Genomic DNA, 20,424 nt, shown 5'->3' with positions numbered 1-20,424 from the left:
TCATGCGCCATGCACTATATAGTATTAAATTGTGTGTGTGTGTGTATCAAGTACTGTCATTGAAACTGAAGTCTAGTGTAATATGTTCAGTGCCATAGGCCGGTTTTAAAGTGCTATGAAAATCTAGAGAAGGCAGAGATTAAATTCCATTTTTTACTCTCAGAAGTTGAAGCATGCATATTCAAGTTGGATTTACTGTTTCATTTTTGTTGCAAATAGTCTGAATTGTGAAAGCTTTGTGTCATTCTGCTGTTCCATGGGCACTCTGTTTGACTGCTTTGTTCTTTGTTCTTTAAGCAGTATTGGCCATGGTAGCTGCTTATCTAAAATACGTGTGTTTATCAAATATTAACTTGTATAATAATTGGACCTAGTAAAGGAAAAATTTTAAGTAAATGTTCATAGTTACATTGTCATTTCTTGCTAGCAATCAAGGCCAAGTTAGATCATTTGAATTCATATTTAATCATTATACAATCAAGATTAAAAGTGAACAAATTAATGAGTCATGAATAACTTTTTTCCCTTTATTGTAGTTATAGCTGAGACATTTATACATTATATTTTTTATGTATTTTAAAAGTAAGACAACTCATTTCTTGGTTTTCTCCTCTGTTGTATCTCTAAATTTGATTATATTATATTACATTTTTTTATTGAGGCGGAGTCTCACTCTGTCCCCCAGGCTGGAGTGCACTGGTACTATCTTCGCTCAGTGCAACCTCCGCCTCCCAGGTTCAAGCAATTCTCCTACCTCAGCCTCCTGAGTAATTGGGATTACCCATGCCCGCCACCAAGCCCAGCTAATTTTTTTGATATTATTAGTAAAGATGGGGTTTCAGCATGTTGGCGAGGCTGGTCTCGAACTCCTGACCTCAGGTGATACTCCCACCTCTCAGCTTCCCAAAGTACTGGGATTACAGGGGTGAGCAACCGCACCCGTCCTATTTTACATTTTCTTCATTGAGTTTACCAATAGTATCTCTTAAACAGATTGTAGGTTACTCTTCTTAAGTTTTATTAAGAATCTTTTTTTGCAGTTTTGTTCTCAGTATTATCTAGTTATCAACCGATCTGAGCTAATTCAGTAGAACTGAGGGGAGAGAAGGAGGATAAATATTTTGTATGAACAAACTGAGATCCAACTCAGTTACAGACCAGATCTCTGCCCTGTTATCTTCCTGTTGCAAAGACAGCATTCTAGGGTGGATGTTCATAAAGGTAGTTTGATCTTCATGTTGTTCATTCTTCTGTATGGATTTCTTTAAATAAGCTTTATTTAAAGAAAAATGTTAAATTTTAAAGAGATGAATAATACCAGTAATTTAACGGAGAGTTTTTAAGTGGTAAGGAAATGGAAGCTTCCTCAAAACCTTGCAACAATTCATTTTGAGATGACCAAAGTACTTGAGAGTTAATTATACCCTGAGGGAGTTTGATTTATTTTTTGGTATTGTCGATCATTTATGTGATTCTAGTTGGTACCCTGCTTCCTAGGTAGATGATGGTAGTCTCAGCTGCTCTTAATTGAGAGATTTTTAACAACATCTCCAAACTATCTATTGCTGCTCCACTTTGTGTTAAATCTTTTGCCTGTTTGTATGCAAATCTCGTATTGCCAATAAATTAAAACCAGAGAGGAAATTAATCATTTAAAAATTTTTTATTGCAGACTTAATTCAGTGCACAAATGAGATGAATGTGAACATCCCACAGTTGGCAGACAGTTTATTTGAAAGAACTACTAACAGTAGTTGGGTGGTGGTCTTCAAATCTCTCATTACAACTCATCATTTGATGGTGTATGGAAATGAGGTAAGCAGAATTTTTAATGAACAAGTATACTGATGTGTTGACTTATTGTTAGCTAGCTTCTCTCACTGAAACTTCAGAAACAGCTTCCAGGTACAAAGGGCAAGGTACCTAGCCAGAAATATAGTTATAGACCCTGCAATTTGAGGAAAAATAGCCTATAAGCCAGAAAGCAAAAAGTGGGTCAGAGCACAGAGGACATCAGTAATGGATCAAGAAGCAAAGATTAATGCCTAGAAATGGATTCCATAAGCATCCCTGGTTTTTGCTGGTCCTGTTTATAGACTATGTATTTGTCTATATCCATTTGTTCTTTTATTATAGCCCAGTTAGATTTTTTTTTTTTTTTTGATACGGGGTCTTGCTTTGTTGCCCAGTGCAGTGGTACCATCATAGCTCACTGCTACCTCAGATTCCTGGGCTCAAGAGACCTTCCCTCCTCAGCCTCACACGTAGCTGGGATTACAAGTGTGTGCCACTATACCAGGCTTATTTTTAAATTTTTTTTGTAGAGATGGGGGTCTCCATCTTGGCTTAGGCTGGTCTTGAAGTTCTGGGCTCAAGTGATCCTCCCACCTTTGCCTCCCAAAGTGCTGGGATTACAGACGTAAGCCATCACACCCAGCTTTAGATTCTTGTCTGATCTCATGTAGTTGTTTGTGGAAGCACTTTGCCTACTTCAAAGCTGTGATATTTAGGACTAAGATGGCATTTGCTGAGAGGGACTGATTGAAGAGTGCCTTCTTCAGCAGAGAGGTGTGTCTGAAGCCTTTGTTGCCTAAAAGGCTAACAAATAAGATATATAAACTTTTGCAATTCTCTGTTTTGAGAGAATCATCTTACTTTCCATGATAGCCTAGCACTTTTGGTTCATTTTCTCAGCTCGATAAACTTATTTGTAAAATTGTATTAACAGGAGCTTTTCAAGATCATCTGAGTAGAACTAGATAAATCTTCATTGGTATGTGCCTTAGAAAAATGCAGTCCAGGAGGATAACCCTCTAAAGATGAGAAGAACTTTAGTCATTGGTACTAGTTTTCTGAGTGTAATGACTTACTGACATCCATCATGTCATGTGTTATTTTGGGCTTTTCAGTATTGAAATTATTTTTTGACAACTACCAATATAGCATTATTAAAGTTCAAAATTAAAGCAGGAATTTACCCACAACTTTATTATTCCGACACATCTTACTATTGGCACATTTTGGTCTTCCCTCTGGTTCTTGTCCAAAAGTATTCGTGTTTTTTAAATGGCTATAATAATAATGTAGATAAAATATATTTAGCCTTTTATATAATATCACACTGTCAACATCACCATGTTGTATTTTTTTATCATCTTTAATAACTGTGTAATTGATCATATAGTTCACAGTTTTTAAACTATTTTCCTTGCTAGAAATTTAGTTTTCTGATTCATTGTTATACCACCACATTGAGTGGTTTTATTTGTAGTTTTTAATTTTTAAAAATTATTTCCCCTAAGTGTTACCTGAAATGTGATTACTAAGTCAACAGACATGACTATTTTTAGGACTTATGTTAGTTGCTTTCTAATACATTATAACCAGTTTATAGAGCTAATAGAAATGTTTGGCTATATTAGCTTAAATGTAACTTGAAACATCTTAACTAGGGTAATAGTTTTTACTTCTGGCAGGAATATGTTTAGTTAAGATTATGGTTTTTCTGAAGAATTCCAAACGTGTATGTACTTTTCTTATCCGTCTTTATTTATTTGATATAGTTTATTTTTTAAAAAGAAAAAGCCACAAATATAACCACCTACACTGCCAGATAAGGTATCAATAACGGCTTTTAGAGGCTGTAAATAAGGTAATTGATAGTACTAGAGGCAAAATGTTAGTAAAGACAAAACAGAAAGTTGACAGTCATTTCGTAGAATTGATTGACAAGGGGAGAAAGATAGCATTTTAGTATTTTTTGATAAACTCATGTTTAGCTTCCTCTAGGTAGTTAAAGCAAATTCCATGCTCTGTTCATTTTTTATGCTAGTTTGTACAACCTTCAGGTGTTCCCATTGGCAGATGCCATTAATTTGTTAGAGGCTGTACATAGGATTTCACTATGCTGTGGTGACTGGAGTACCATGGAGTGGTGGTTCTCAAAACTGAGGAGTTCTCAAAACTGGGGAAGGGGATGATTTTTTTTTTCCCTTAGGGGACATTTGCCACAACTGAAGGGGGTTGCTACTGGTATCTAGTAGGTAAAGGCCAGGACTGCTTCAAAACATCATATAATAATGCACAGAATAGACTGGGTGCGGTGGCTCATGCCTGTAATCCCAGCACTTTGGATGGCCAAGGTGGGCAGATCACTTGAGGTCCGGAGTTTGAGACCAGTGTGACCAACATGGTGAAACCCTGTCTCTAGTAAAAAATACATAAATTAGCCAGGCGTGGTGTCATGCACCTGTAATCCCAGCTACTCAGGAGGCTGAGGCAGGAGAATCACTTAAACTCGGGAAGCGGAGGTTACAGTGAGTGAGATTGCGCCATTGCATTCCAGCCTGGGCAACAGAGCGAGAGACACCGTCTCAAAAAAAAAAGAAGAAAAAAAAAATTGTGCAGAACAGTCCCCAACAACAAAGAATTATCTGATTCAGTGTCAGAGTGCTCAGGTTGAGAAACCTGGCCACGGAGAAAAAATCTCAAAAGGTTAAGGCTGGGTGAGCATTGTGTTATAGACCCTTGACACCAGGCAAGTAGGTACTTCTATACCATTGTTCAGTTACCAACTGGGTGACTTGGGTAAGTCACTTCTGGAGCTTCCTCAATAATATGATAGTATCTTCATGGTAAATAGAATTGACCAAGGCTCTTATTGTAGTATGACAAGTTATAGGTGATTAATACATGAAAATGTAGAGTTAAAAATTTGTAGATGAAATTAGAAAAGAGACGTATGGAACCAAGCATGGATTTATTATAAAGTATTTAATACCATTTTGGGTAATCTGAAATATGTTCTTTAAATATTTTGTTATCAAAAGTTTCTGATATACACAATAGTAGAGTGAATGGTGTAACAAATGCTTATGTACCTAATCACCCATCTTCCACATTGCCACTCTTTAAATGAAGTTTTAGGATAATCCATTTCAGGTTACTGCTTATGACCCAAAATGGGAACCTATGAAGCCTTATTACTTGCCAGATTGTTTTCATAGTGCTCAATTTAATACCATTTTGAATAGCATTAGGATGCTGTTGAAACCAAAACCACAACTTGATTAAAGCCATATATGTCTTTGCAGCTAAATATGATGAAGGTAGAAAGGACTAATAAAATGAAAAGGAAAATTTAGATTTATTATCTCTAAAATCATGAATGAAATGACGGTAGACTAAATTATTTACATTAATTTAGAATGCAGAGGTAAAGAAGAGTCTTATCAAAATCTATTAAAATCATAGTCTGATATTGTCTTACGATATTTTTATAACTTTTTGAAACACTATTTTAGGATAATTGTGAAATACGAGTCTTCAGTTTACAAATTGGTTTTCAAAATCCTGGTTTGTTAGTTTGGGGTGATCTCAGTTGAACAAGACTGATTTGGGGGCCGGGCACAGTGGCTCACACCTGTAATCCTGACACTTTGAGGGGCCAAGGCAGGAGGATTACTTGAGTCCAAGAGTTCCAGACCAGCCTAGGCAGTGTAGTAAGATGTTGTCTCTACAGAAAATTAAAAATGAAATGTGATTTGGACGTGGTGGTGCATGCCTGTAGTCCCAGCTACCTGGGGGTGAGGGTGAAGAGTGAATGGTGGGTGGTGCTTTGTGCTGAGATGGTAAGATTGCTTGAGATCAGGAGGGTGGAAAGCTGTGAGCATACCACTGTACCCCAGCTTGGATGACAGAGCAAGACCCTGTCTCAAAAAAGAAAAAAAAAAAAAAGGACTAATTTCGGAGGTAATGGTGTACATCCTAGTTGATTATTAGCCTCTGCATGCATTAAAAAAAACGAAGAAGAAAGTAAAGGAATCCTAAGAAGTGAAATTGAAAGGCATTTCTTTAGCTGTTTAGAGGCTGTATGTGAAGGAGACTAATGTTATTTACTATGGTAAGCACTTCAGAGAGCATTTTGGCAGTATTGAGAAGATGAACTTTTACATATGTGCTGGCCTAATAATTCTTCCCTAAGTATATATCCTGATAAACGAATATACTTATGCATGGAGACCAAGAACAAAGATGTCAATACAACTTTGTTAATAATAGTGAAATTAGAAAGTATATCCATGCTAAATAAATGGATTTATAATGATGTATTCATTGGAATATTAGAACATCATTTAAAATGAAATGTTAAGTGGGGTAATTCTTAGGGAAAGGTTGAGTTAAAGCACATTGCAGAGTAAGTACACTATGATACTTGTCTAAATTTAAAATAGAAAGCAATTGGATAGTTTATAGATACTTGTATATCTAATAAAATGGTGAAAACCTGTGTGAAAGCAATGTGTACTTGTTTCAGAAAAGTACTCACCTCCGAAGAGGGAGGGAAGGGAGATTAAAGGTGTGGGTCTTCAATGGAGGCTATAATGTTTTGATTTTATATAAGATCTGAAGTGAGCATGTGAATTTGTTTAATCTGGACAGTGGGTAAGAGGATCTCTATTGCTTTCTTGTGTGTTTAGAAGTATTTTGTTTTTTTTTTTTAAAGCCAAAACTTTGGTATACCAGATGGCTGTTTAAAATACAGATGCTACCTAGAAATGATTAGCCATAGTATTAGTATGCTGTAATAAAACCCAAACTACTGGTTCCACTGCCTATTTGCTTTTATTATTTTGGCTTAATACTATAATATATCTTTGGGAATTTGGCTGTAATAAATTCTCTCACGCTAGTGAAAAATATGTATTATGTTTTTAGGTTTGATAACTAGTTAATGGGAGGAATAGTGAGGATGAGAAATTTAAACTAGATAAGCTTAATGGAATGCGTTAACCATAACTTTTCCTCCTAATTTTCGAATTAGAGTTTGTGAGATGGCAGTACCTTAATATGATGTAATTATTTTTTTTTCCAGCGTTTTATTCAGTATTTGGCTTCAAGAAACACGTTGTTTAACTTAAGCAATTTTTTGGATAAAAGTGGATTGCAAGGTAAAGATAACTTTTTCATTATAGAAAATCAAAAGAATGACACCCACATGATAATTACTCTGGAGTAGAACTCTGTCTTTTAGAACCTGTGCTACTTTAAACCTTATATTTTAGTGAAGGTTGTAGGAAAGAAAAAACTGTCTTTTAATTTGAATTAATATTTATTTGCCTACCAGATACTCAGAACTCTCTGAGGGTAGTACAGAGTAGTTATTTGAGAGCATGAATTCTGGAGCTGGACTGTCTGGGTTTGAATCTCATCTTTGCCACCTACCAGTTATGTGAACTTGGGCAGGTTACTTCACCTCTGCATCAGTAGAATCGAGTAATAGTGATAGTACCTACCCAATAAGATTGTCATGAGACTTAACCTAATTAATTACTACAAAGTGCTTAGAACAGTGCCTGGCACACAAGACATGCTGTGTAAGGCCAAGTACGGTGGCTCATGCCTGTAATCCCAGCACTTTGGGAGGCTGAGGCAGGTGGGTCACTTGAGGTCAAGTGTTCGAGACCAGCCTAGCCAACATGGTGAAACCCCATCTCTACTGAAAATACAAAAATTAGCCAGGATTGGTGATGCGTAATCCCAGCTACTCAGGAGGCTGAGGCAGGAGAATCACTTGAACCCAGGAGGCGAAGGTTGCAGCAAGCCAGGATCATGCCACTGCGCTTCAGCCTGGTTGACAAAGCTAGACTCTGTCTCAAAAAAACAAACAAACAAAAAAGAAATGCTGTGTAAATATTTGCTTTCATTGTTAATGTATTATTTTATGTTTCATTCCAAGAAATGTAGTTGGAATATTACATGTTTTAGTAGCTAAAGTGAATATAATTTATTAAGATGAATTATTCGTTTATATTCTTTTTTCATATTCATTCATAAGCTGTTTTCTTTTCTTTTCTTTTTTTTTTTTTTTGAGACAAAGTCTCATTTGTCACCAGGCTGGAGTGAAGTGGCATGATCTTGGCTCACTGCAACCTCCGCCTCCTGGGTTGAAGCAATTCTCCTGCCTCAGCCTCCCGAGTAGCTGGGACTACCCGAGCGTGTCACCACGCCCAGCTAATTTGTGTATTTTTAGTAGAGACGGGGTTTTGCTGTGTTGGCCAGGATGGTCTCCGTCTCTTGACCTCATGATCTGCTTACCTCGGCCTCCCAAAGTGCTGGGTTTACAGGCGTGAGCCACCGCACCTGGCCTGTTATTTTTTATTTAGTAACTTGAAATGGGCATAATGTGGTTATAGCTGTCCATGCACATTGTCATAATGGGATCTGTTTTTACTTAGTTCTATAACTAGGCTGTTAGCATTATAGAATGTCAGCTTTAGGGAGAACCTCATAAAGGATATGCTAGATGAGTTGGGAATATTCAGTAGTGAAGCTCAATCAGGGAAGTGTCTTTAGAGAAGGTGAGGTTTATGCTGGGCTTCAAGGGAAAGATGAGAAGATGAGTTGGCTTAAGCACGGGTACACAGGTACAATACATGGATGTGAAAGTAAGCACAGATACACAGATGTATATGGATGTGAAAGTCATTCACATGGATATGAATATTGAAGATTTATAGAGCAAATGAATGTGAAGAGAATATATGTGAATGGTGTATTTGAGAACATGTAGTGACAGATAGCCCTCAAGAAGCTGTTCAGAGCCATAATCAAGCACAAAAATATTTTACATAGTTGGAATTTCATAATGCAGTAGAGAGAGGAGGGGAGAGAGAATTATGTGTTACAAGGAAAGCATCATAGTAAACCAAATCTTGAAGGTGCTGAGACTGTTTCAGTTGTTGTTCTTGTTATCTAGTGTAGAGTTAATGAGGGCCTGAACTGTGGTTCTTCTGGAGGTGTTAAAAAAAAAAAAAAAGATCAATGGAATTGTTTTGTGTGTGTGTGTGTGTGACTGGCTGTATTTGAGTTTGGAGGTGTTCAGTCCAATACTTGTTTCCCTTTGGTAGGTGCAAGTATATACTTGCTTAAAATGAATTTAATACTCTATCTTCCAAACATTCTAGAAGACCAGTAATCTATACATAGGACCCAGTGTTACAAAATGCATTATATTTTAATAAGAGTTATAGTGCTCTAACTTAAGGAAAAAAAATTAAAACAGTAGACCCCCCCTCTCTTGAAAAAATATTTTCTTTTTCTTTGAGACAGGATCTGGTTCTGTTGCTGAGGCTGGAGTAAAAGAGGCCGGGGCTTGCTCTGTCACCTAGGCTGGGTGCAGTGGTGTGATCATAGCTCACTGCAGCCTCGAACTCCTGGCTCAAGCAGTCCTCCCTTCAGCCTCCCGAGCAGCTGGGATTACAGATGTGCACCACTACGCCTGGCAAATTTTTTTATTAAATATTTTGTAGAGATGGGCTCTTGCTCTGTTGACCAGGTTGGTCTTGAACTCTTGGTCTAAAGTGATCCTCGTTAGCCTCCCAAAGTGCTGGTATTACAGGCATGAGCCACCACACCTGGCCTGTTTTTGAAATCTTAAACAGAAGCCAGATATATATTATAGATAAAAATGGAGTGTCTCTATTTTCAGGGGCATGGAAGAAACTGCCTGCTCATCCTTTAATTTTTCACTTCCTCCCTCAGTCAGTTCATTTTAACTTTAAAAGTGTATGACAAACAAGATGCAGAGCACTGCTCTAGGCACAGTTTATGCATATATCCAAGTAGGTTTTTTGTGTTGTATTAACAACTGATTTCTCATTTTCTTAAGATGGAAATTAAGCAGTTCTAGTGATAAGGTTTTAATAATTTCACTCAATGTAGAGGAGAGGTTGAGCCTTGAAGGATGAGAGGTTCTTTACCCTCTTAGGATGGGATATAGTAGATAGAACCATATGAATTGAAGAGCTGAGGAATGTGAGCATGTAACACCTGACCTGTACAGTAGTAGGTATGAAGTCATATGAGAACAGTATTTTTTTTTCTATTTTGTTCACTGATTTTTCTCCACTGAAAAATCAGTGGAGATTTAAGGTACTTAATAGGCACTTAATAAATATTTTGCTAAATAAATGAACTGGTGATGTTGAAATCCAGTTAGTTTACATTTTGGGTGGTTTTGGTATTGTCTTTTAAAAGTAGCAAAGATCAAGTAATTTAATTTGTTAGATGAATATCAGTTAAAATGGGTTCACTTTGCAATGAGGAGCAAAAATTTATAGACTTCTTGAGCCAGGCAATAATTAAACACAAAGTTTTTGGTGTTTTTTAAAAATAATACTGATTAGATTTTATGTTGCTGAAGTTTTCAAATCAAGAACATTATAAAACAGTCTTAAAATGATTTATCTATTCATTTAGAAATTTCGTTGAAAACATATAAATTGTTTTTGTTACACCCTAAACTTGCATATTGCCATTTGTTATATTAGACAGTAATTTTTTACACTTTTTATAAGGTTGGCACATATAAGTTATGGTTCTAAATACAGCTAAAGATTTTAGGAATATAAAAATTATATGAAGTTGCTTGATGTTTTGAGGAATGGGATTGTGGTTCCATAGGATGTTAAATTTGAGTTGTGAGATTATCAGGTTGTATAAAAGGACATGTTTTTCTAATTCCTGATGAATAAAGAATAGGAATATTGAAAGAAAGAAAATAAACTTCTTATTTTGGTGAAGGTCTAAGGAAGAGTTTTTTTTAAAGCTACATTTATCTGATTTAAATATGAAACCTTAAGAGAATTTAATGGTAATGTTATTAATAAGTTACTTAATTTACATCACTAAATTGAATTGGGATACCAAGACATTATAGCCATTGAATACAATGAGTTGTTTTTCAAGGAATATTGGGATTTTTAGTCATTTATAAAAACTTGTTTCTTTTTTTTCTTTTTCTTTTTTTTTTTTTTTTTTTTTTTACAGGATATGACATGTCTACATTTATTAGGCGGTATAGTAGATATTTAAATGAAAAAGCAGTTTCATACAGACAAGTTGCATTTGATTTCACAAAAGTGAAGAGAGGGTGAGTTAAGCTTTTTTTGGCATCTAATTGATATGAATTTTTTAAAATGTAAAACATAGGAGTACTAGATTATGAATTACGAAATTTAAGCCAGTTTTAAAAGACGAACCTCATTTTTCTTTGATGAGGTATATCAAGTACTTTTTGTGGTAGGATTTGTTTTTAAGTTCTTTTTGTAGCACCTTTATTGAGATATAATTCACATAACAAAAGTTATCCTTTTAAAGTGTGTAATTCATTGGTTTTTAGTGTATTTACAAAGTTGTCCAACATCACCACTAATTTCAGAACATTTTTATCACCTCTAAAAAGAAACTCTGTACCTATTAGCATTTGTTTCCTATTCCCTCTTCCCCTAGATCCTGGCAACCATGAACCTACTTTCTGTGACTCTGGGCTTGCCTATTCTGCACATTTCATATAAATGAAATTATACAATATGTGGCCTTTGTGTAGCATAATATACCCAAGTTATAGCATCCATGTTATATCATATATCAGTGTTTTATTCCTTTTTCTAACCAGATCATATTTTACTTTATGGACATATACTGCATTTTATCTGTTCATCAGCTGATGGCCACTTGAATAGTTTCTACTTTTGACTATTAGGAATAATGGTGCTGTGAACATTAGATTTTATGTGGATTATCTTTTTAATTCTCTTCGGTATATACCTAGAACTGGAATTGCTGTGTCATATGGTAACTCTTATGTTTGCCGTTTTGAGGAACTGCCAAATTATTTTTCAAAGCCGTGGAATCATTTTACATTCCCATCAGTAATGTATGGCACTTTCAGTTTCTCCCTATTCTTGCCATACTTATTTTCTGTTTTTGTTTTTGTTTTTTTTTAATTGTAGCCATCCTAGTGGGTGTGAAGTAGTGTCTTGTGATTTTTAGTTGTCATTTCCCTGATGGCTAATGATATTGAGCATTTTTTTTTTGTACTGTTGACCATTTGTATATTGTCTTTTGAAAAAATGTCTCTTCAAACCCTTTTCCCTGTTTTTATTTTTTATTTTCACTTTTTGAGACAGTGGTACAATCCCAGCTCACTGCGTGTCGACCTCCTGTGCTTAAGCATTTTTCCCCTGCAGCCTGCTGAGTAGCTGGGAACACAGGCATACAACACTAAGCTCAGTTAATTTTTTAAAAAATTTTCATACAAACGAGGTCTTACTATGTTGCCTAGGCTGGTCTTGAACTCCTGGGCTCAAGCAGTCTTCCCATTTCGGCCTCCCACAGTGTTGGGATTATAAGCATGAGCTACTGACCTGGCCTTTTGCCCATTTTTAAATTGGGTTACTTGCTTTTTTATTGTTGCAAGAATTTTAAAAAATATATTCCGGACACCAGTTTCTTATCGCATAAATAATTTGCAAATATTTTTCTCCCGTTGCTTGTCTTTTCAGTTTCTTGTTGGTGTTTTTTGAAGAACAAACATTTTTAACTGATTAATTAAGTGTATCTGTTTTTTTCCTTTGGTTGCTTCTACTTTCGTCATCATATCTAAGAAATCATTGTTTAATCCAAGGTCACAAAGATGTACTCCTTTTTATTCTAAGAATCTTGTATTTTTTGACCTTATAGTTAGGGTTTTTATCTCTTTGAAATTAACTTTTGTATATGGTGTAGGAGATGAGTCCAAATTTATTCTTTTGTATGTGGATATATAGTTATCCCAGCACCATTTTGTGAAATTACTCTTCTTTCCCCATTGGGTAGTCTTACCACCTTGTTGAAGATGAATTGACCATAAATGTAAAGGTTTATTTCTGGACTTGCAGTCCTATTCTGTTGATCTGTATGTGTATCTTCATGCCAGTACCACACTGTCTTGATTACTGTTGCTTTGCAGTGTGTTTGAAAATGAGAACGAGTGAGTCTTCCAACTCTGTTCTTTTTTTTCCCCAACATTGTTTTGGCTGTGCTGGGCCCCTTGCATTCCCATGTGAATTTCAGGATCAGCTTGTTGATTTTTGCAGAAAAGATAGCTGGGATTTTGTGGGGGATTGCATTGAATCTATTGATCAGCTTGGGGAGTATTATCTTCTTAATGATTAAATTTCTAGTCCATGAACAAGAGATGTCTTTCTGTTTATTTGGATCTCTTCTCATTTCTTTCAGTGCTGCTTTGTATTTAAGCTTTCTTTTAATCTCAAATGCAGAAGATGCATTTAATTTTTGCTGCACCCTAATTAACAATCATCTTAGCACATGATCCAGTCACGTGAATGATACAGTCAGTGCTTCTGTAACTGATAACACCTGATACGCAGATTTTTTCCTAGGATATAGGATGAGGGCTGAGGAGAAAGCCACTGAAGACATTCTTAGCAGCAGTGATGACCCTTGTAGCTATGAAGTCCTGTTTTGAAGGGAATCTGTCATGTACAGAAATAGCCTGGTGAATGCCTTCCTGAGCCACTCTGCTGCTCAGTGATCCCTAAGGTCTAAGCAATTGATGTGTTCCTTTAGATTGTTCTATTGAAATTTTAAATTAATGGACTGAAGTGAAAAATTTAGCTAAAATATAGAGTTAACCTCTTAGTTATGCAAGAAAATTTAAGGCTGAATTTAAATGTTCTATGTTGCCATTCCAAATTCATCAGGAGGCAATTATTTTGGAATATACCTAGAGTAAATTCTACAGATTTTATTTCATATATTTAAGCACTTTGTAGAAGATTATGTTGGAGAACTTTTTTAGAAGTCTGATTTTTAACCTCTGTATTCTGTACAATAATATTTCACTGTAAAGTGTTTTCAGTAAAGTTGATCTTCAGTGTATTTACCGATTTCAGAATAATAGATTTTTAAAATGGTAACTTTTTTTCTAATGTGAAGGGCCAGTCTTGAGAATAGTTGATGAATTTTTTTATTTAATAGAGCAGTCTTTTTTAATTGGATGAAAATAGCCCTTGATCAAGTACAGTAAAATTAGTATTGACTTAGTTGAATCAAGGAGGAGCCATAATTGAGTGGGGACCAAGAAGAAGCGCAAAAGTGGCATTATACGCACATACATACACGTATCAGACTGTATACATACAAAAGAAAAAAATTAAGAATATCAGGTATAAATTGAGGACATGACAGCAGTTGAAATGTATTATATCATGGCAAAAACCTCAGTAGGCTACAGCTTTTGGAGAGGACTCTCATTATAAGTAGTGAAGCTTGATTTATTAAGATAATTTTTTATATTTACAAAAGTAGTAAACTTAAAAAAAAATTAAGAGTACCATCCTAATTCATAGAAAATGTTAACATTTTAGTGTGTCTAATCTTTTCTGTGGGTGTAAATAAAAATATGTATATACAGGCACATAGGAAATTACATAGAAATTGGATCAGATTCTTTGAAGGCTGCTTTTCTTTCCTCCTATGTATTTTGGACATTTTCAACGTCTGTACACATAGATCCATCTCATTCTTTTTTTTTAAGTTGGAGTCAGGCTCTGTCACCCAGGCTGGGATGCAGTGGTGTGCTCTTGGCTCACTGCAACCTTCACCTCCCGGGTTCAAGCGATTCTCCTGTGTCAGCCTCCCAAGTAGCTGGGACTACAGGTGCCCGCCACCATGCCCAGCTAATTTTTGTATTTTTAGTAGAGATGGGGTTTTGACATGTTGGCCAGGCTGGTCTTGAACTCCTGACCACAAGTGATCCACCTGTCTCGGCCTCCTAAAGTGCTGAGATTACAGGCATGAGCCACCTCGTCCGGCCTCAGTCCATCTCATTCTTATGAATGGCTGTAGAATTATGTTGCAGGTGTACATCTGATTTATTCCCATTTTTTTAAATCTTATAAAGGCAATGGATTGACCATCCTTTTATTTATGGTTGCATTAAGAGAGTTTTTCTGTGGAATAAATTATTTAAATTGATGGGTCATTGATAAATATATATACATTTAACATTTTCATAGAAAACACCAAATTATGCTTTATAAAAGTTATACCAAATTATTGGCTTAGTTATTCTGTATTCTTCCATCATGAAAAATGCATCTCGTGTTCATTTTATATTAGCTGATTGAATAAATGGTGATATTGAGCACACTCCCCCTTCCTTTTGAATGCCATACTTGTTTTATGAATTGTCTTTTGATGTCCATTGACATGGTCTCTATTGGGTTTTTCATTCTTTTCCATTGTGTTGAATAGTGGTAAGAACGCACAAGCTTTTTTAGTCAGATGAATCTAGGTTTGAATTCTAGCTTCATACCAATTAGATGAGGGACTTCAATGAGATACTTTAGCTGGTTTACTAACTTTTAAAAAATAATGTTACTTTGAAATAATTTCACTTCCAGAAATGTATGAAGAACAATGGAGAACTTCTGTATACTTTACTCAGAACCACCAGTTTTTAACATTTTGCCACATCTGCATTTCTCTTTCTGTGTATATTCACACAGGCACGCACACACATTTTTTTTCTGAGCCATTTGAGAGTGGGTTACATACCTGTTGCCTTTTATAGTTTATATCTTTTGATACTTTGGTGAATATTTTCTAAGAACAAGGATATTTTGTTACATATCTATCAGCTTGCTAAACTTCTTTCACACGGTGGCACACAAACTGATAACTATTTATACAAGAGACTACTTGAGGCTAAAGGGTTAAAAAGGATCAACATCTTGGCACACTTATAACCCTTTCTACCATGCTAGTATGCTGTGGCAAAACTAGGAAGGCCTTATTTAAGCTCTGAGTTATTTCATCTGTAAAATTATGATGTTAATTAATACTTTTCTGTTAGGATTGTTGTGAGAATTAAATGGGATATTGTATGTAATGCTTAACACATAACAAACACTCAACAAATGAACTTTTTGTGTGTTAGGAAAATGTTACAGGTTATGAGTATTTTTTCCCTGTTTTTTTAACATTGTTAAAAGCTTTACAGTCTTAGGTGATCAAAATCGTTATCTTCATTTTTATGTTTTTTATCTTTCAAGCAAGCTCAGTGAGCTAAAATGATTAATTATTATGTTTTCATCAGATATATTTATGGATTCAGTGTTTTATATTTTAATCTTGGATTCATTTGGAGTCTGCCACGGTAGGAAAAACATGAGGTAAAAGCCAACTTGTTTTTTTTTTTTGAGTCAGTTTTGCTCTGTCACCCAGGCTGGAGTGCAGTGGCGTGATCTCTGTTCAGTGCATCCTCTGCCTTCCGGATTCAAGCAGTTCTCCCACCTCAGCCTCCCGAGTATCTGGGACTACAGGGACATGCCACCGTGCCCAGCCACTTTTTGTATTTTTTAGTAGAGATGGGGTTTCACCATATTAGCCGGGCTGGTCTCAAAATCCTGACCTCGTGATCCGCCTGCCTCAGCCTCCCAAAGTGCTGGGATTACAAGCGTGAGCCAATGCGCCCAGCCTTAGCCAACTATTTTTTTTTTTTTTTTGAGACGGAGTCTTGCTCTGTCGCCCAGGCTGGAGTGCAGTGGCCAGATCTCAGCTCACTGCAAGCTCCGCCTCCCGGGTTTACGCCATTCTCCTGCCTCAGCCTCCGGGGTAGCTGGGACTACAGGCGCCCGCCACCTCGCCCGGCTAGTTTTTTGTATTTTTAGTAGAGACGGGGTTTCACCGTGTTAGCCGGGATGCTCTCGATCTCCTGACCTCGTGATCCGCCTGTCTTGGCCTCCCAAAGTGCTGGGATTACAGGCTTGAGCCACCGCGCCTGGCCTAGCCAACTATTTTTAAATAGAAATATAGTTTGGGTGGCAAGAAGACCAGACAATTGCTTTTTGTTATTTTTTTGTTCTAGAATGAAGTATTTTGGGAGTTAAGAGCTGAGAGCTGATGTGTTTCGTGTAAGGAGACAAGGAAAGAGAAGAAGAGAACTTGAAGATGCTTAGGAGAGGATTTTATTAGAGAAGGCTAAGAGGATTGCTGGCAATGTTGAGTATTCATTTGAGGTTGATGATCATGAGTTTATAGTTTTGCCAGTTTGCCCAGTTGTGCCATTTTCTTTACCAGCACTCAGCTATATGTGTACAGGCATGGATTAGTTAGGTATTTGCTCAGCCAGGATTGTTAATTTGCCAGGTGACTGACATGCAGGGAAGAAAAGAAGTGCAAGAAAGGTAAAGGTATTTGTTAGGGAGTGAATATAACAATGATCTGTGGAATTCTAAGCTAGGTGAAGAAAGTAAAAATGAGAAAGGATCAGTGTGGGTAGTGGTGGAGTTGAAACATTGAAGTTTCTGATGAGGTCAAATAGTTTTTACCACAGGGATATGTGACCAAAGCAGCTGAAAGGTTAACAGGTAATTGTCACAGAATAAGGTGTCTGAATTTTACCTTTTTTTTTTTTCGTTCAGGGGTGGGGCTAGGATGCTGTGGTTTCTGGGGGCAGTAAGGTTAGAATCAGGGATTTTGACATCAAGATGTTGGATTGGTTGTCCATATAGATGTTGAAGCTAATGAAGACAAGAAAGACTGAGCCAATGTTCAAATCTTCTGTGATGGAGAAGTAACAGGAGGTAAAAAAGTGACTTCAGTAAGAAGAGTTGCGAAAGAAGGGATGGTGTCCTCATCCCAAGCTCCAGCAGCTGGTTCCAGCCAATGCTGTTTAGCACTTGAGAGGAAACAGGCATCAATAAGTTAACACATTGGGGAGAATTAGGCCGAAGCTGATCAGTAGGTGACTACTTAAGGTAGTCCAGTATTTGTTGATTAAACTTTGTTGTGTCCTGCAAAGCACAATTGTTGCTTTTTATAGCTTAATTGCTTTTTGGCATCTGAGGTCATAGTTCATGGTTTATCGTAGGGTAGAACAGCCATTTATAAGTATAGATCATTTGTAAATTAGGGGAACCTGACATATTTTTTGGAAATGCCTTGTTACTCAGCCAGTTATGCCATTATTTCACAGTCTAGTACACCTGGGTTTACATAATGATGCTACCTCTGATTAGTTCTGTGATCTTAGACAAGTCATATACCCTCGCTGAACGTAAAATTTCATCAACCGTAAAATGGAACAAGAATATCAGTAGAATTTTTACGAGGATTTGAAAATGATAGGGCAATCTCTTGAGTAATACTAAATGTGATATACAATAAGCTCTTAATATTAGTTGTGTACATTAGCCCTAGTACCTTTCACGTAGTGGTTTTTAAATCTGTTTTGGTGCCGCTAATATTTCTCTATCTTCAGAAATATCTGTTTGGAAATATTTAACAGACTATTTTATTAAAGACTGTCCACTGAAAGTATCTCTTGTGTAATAGCCAGATTAGAATGACTTGGTAAAATTGTTCCTTATTTTGTAGTAAAATGGTTTTAGTTATCATTTCTGAATTAAAAGCCATTGCTGTTGGGTCATGAATAAAATACCGTAAATAAAACAGTGCTCTTAGACTTTGTCAGCTCCTGGCCTACAGAGTGTTTAACTGTTTAGTGACTTCAGGCAAATGATTATTTTATTTGTAATTTTTAAAAAAATGGTAAAACTGCTCTTTACACACCAATGTTTATGAGGATCAGATCATTTCCTCATGTGAAAAGTGTGCTATACACCTTGCTGTTTAATGTAAACTTTTGTTTTTATGGTTCATACTTTATGTTCTTTTTTAGTTCTAAATGAGTACCTTGACATTTGACATATTGTGGTGCCTGTTTTTGTTTTTTCTGTATGATCTCTGCTTTAGTTTTCATAATGACTTAAAAATATGTGACATTCAATAGCAACTTGGTTCTCTGTTTTAGTAGAGAACCGGGGGAGTTTGAAATGTAGATTTAATTGCAGATTCATTTGTTTATTTCTCTTTTTTTTTTCCGTAACAGGGCTGATGGAGTTATGAGAACAATGAACACAGAAAAACTCCTTAAAACTGTACCAATTATTCAGAATCAAATGGATGCACTTCTTGATTTTAATGTAAGTTGATTTATGCTTTTGTAATTTAAGATTTTAAAAAATTAAGTCATTATAATTAATGAGAATTTTTAACCTCAAGTTTTCACAGACTCTAGTTTTTCTCACTGATATCCTATATGGCTAAGGATTTTCTATAAAATAGTCTCAAGTCAAATTACTTTTTGATTTTTATGACTCTTTTGGATTTCTTTAGTGCTTCTCTGGCTCTAGAATTTTAAAATATACAAGCTAAAGTGGTGAAAGGATTGATCTGAAAATATATTTTCTTTTAATAATGACTTTTAGATTTTAAAAATGTACAGGGGTATTTTTTAAATGAATAGCCAACTTAATATTTTGTTTTTGTCTATTTAATGGGACTCAAAGCGTGACAGTTATTCAGAAAAAATTTAAATAGCACTTATAATAGCCTGTTATGTAGCTATTGCCCAAGGGCATTGTGTTCCCTAGAATTTTTATTTTAATGACCATGACTTCATCCAAGCTGCCAGCTTTGTCATTTATTTATAATATGTTAGAAGTTAGCATTTTCAACTCTGTTCTGTTTTTTTGGCATCTATCTTACAATGTTTTGTTTATTATTTATTTGACATTTTGTTTTAGAGATTATGATTGCGAGTTAGTGAATGGAACTGTGACAGTTTCATGCTGAAATAGATTTTTCCTTTAAATTGTTTAATTGCTAGTTTTTAAGCTTCTTCAGGACAGGAACTAGGTCTCTTTTGTTCTCTGTTGTACCCCCATTGCCTATTAACGTGGCACATAGTAAGTGTTGAGTAAACATTCAATAAATCTTACAGGTATTTCATAGACTAGAACAGAGATTATCCAACTATAGCTCACTGCCTATTTTTGTATGTTTTATAAGTGGTTGAAAATAATTAAACGATATTTTGTAACAGGTGGAAATTATATGAAATTCCAGCTTCAGTGTCCTCAATAGTATTATTGGAACACAGCCAGCCTCACTGGTACATATTATCTATGGCTGTTTCATGTCACAACAGCAGAGTTGAAAAGTTGTGACAGACTGTGTGGCCCACAAAGTCTAAAATATTTACCATCTGACCCTTTACAAAAAAAAGTTTGCTGACCCCTGCTCTAGAAGGCATGGGGTTTTGATGCAGTTATTCAACATTATTTTGGTTTATATAGAAGCTCATGGTCCAACCATGCATATTTTTCTTAATATATTGTATTTGTATAAAATTTCTTCTTCTTTTCAATGTCTATATCGTACTTTGTTATATATAACAATTTATCTGATCCTCCTGTTGATAGATGTTTAGTTTTTCTGTTTTTTTAACCTAAACAGTGCTGCACTCAATTCTCTCTCCTCTCTCTGTCTCTTGTCTCTGTCTGTGTGTGTGTGTGTGTGTGTGTCCATTTGTAAACCTATTTCAATAGGGTTAACACCCAGAAAAAGAATTTGGTGGTTCAAATAATACAAGCATTTACATTTTTAATAAATATTGCTTCTATTGCAAAAGGGTGAGCCACTACTCAACAGGTGTCTGTTTTTGCTTTTTCATCTTTTTTTTGTCGTTTTTTTGAGACAGCGTTTTTCTCTGTCACTCAGACTGGAGTG

The 20,424-nt window shown here is 35.8% G+C and overlaps 1 protein-coding gene across 15 annotated transcripts in view; it reads left to right on the top strand.

Annotated features, from left to right (window-relative positions):
• PICALM (phosphatidylinositol binding clathrin assembly protein) overlaps positions 1–20,424 on the top strand; it is a 111,570-nt gene that overhangs the window by 36,056 nt on the left and 55,090 nt on the right. For all 15 annotated transcript variants that reach the window (XM_023209251.1, XM_023209244.1, XM_023209242.1 and 12 more), the window contains exons 2-5: positions 1,673–1,815; positions 6,875–6,950; positions 10,831–10,933; positions 18,743–18,836. In XM_023209251.1, coding sequence (XP_023065019.1) covers positions 1,673–1,815; positions 6,875–6,950; positions 10,831–10,933; positions 18,743–18,836 — 416 coding nt within the window. The remainder of the gene's footprint in view (positions 1–1,672; positions 1,816–6,874; positions 6,951–10,830; positions 10,934–18,742; positions 18,837–20,424) is intronic.

This window comes from Piliocolobus tephrosceles, chromosome 13, assembly GCF_002776525.5.
Source record: "Piliocolobus tephrosceles isolate RC106 chromosome 13, ASM277652v3, whole genome shotgun sequence".
Taxonomy (NCBI): Eukaryota; Metazoa; Chordata; class Mammalia; order Primates; family Cercopithecidae; genus Piliocolobus; species Piliocolobus tephrosceles.
The sequence above is the reverse complement of the archived record's forward strand: the minus strand, read 5'-3'. Positions and strand labels throughout refer to the sequence as shown.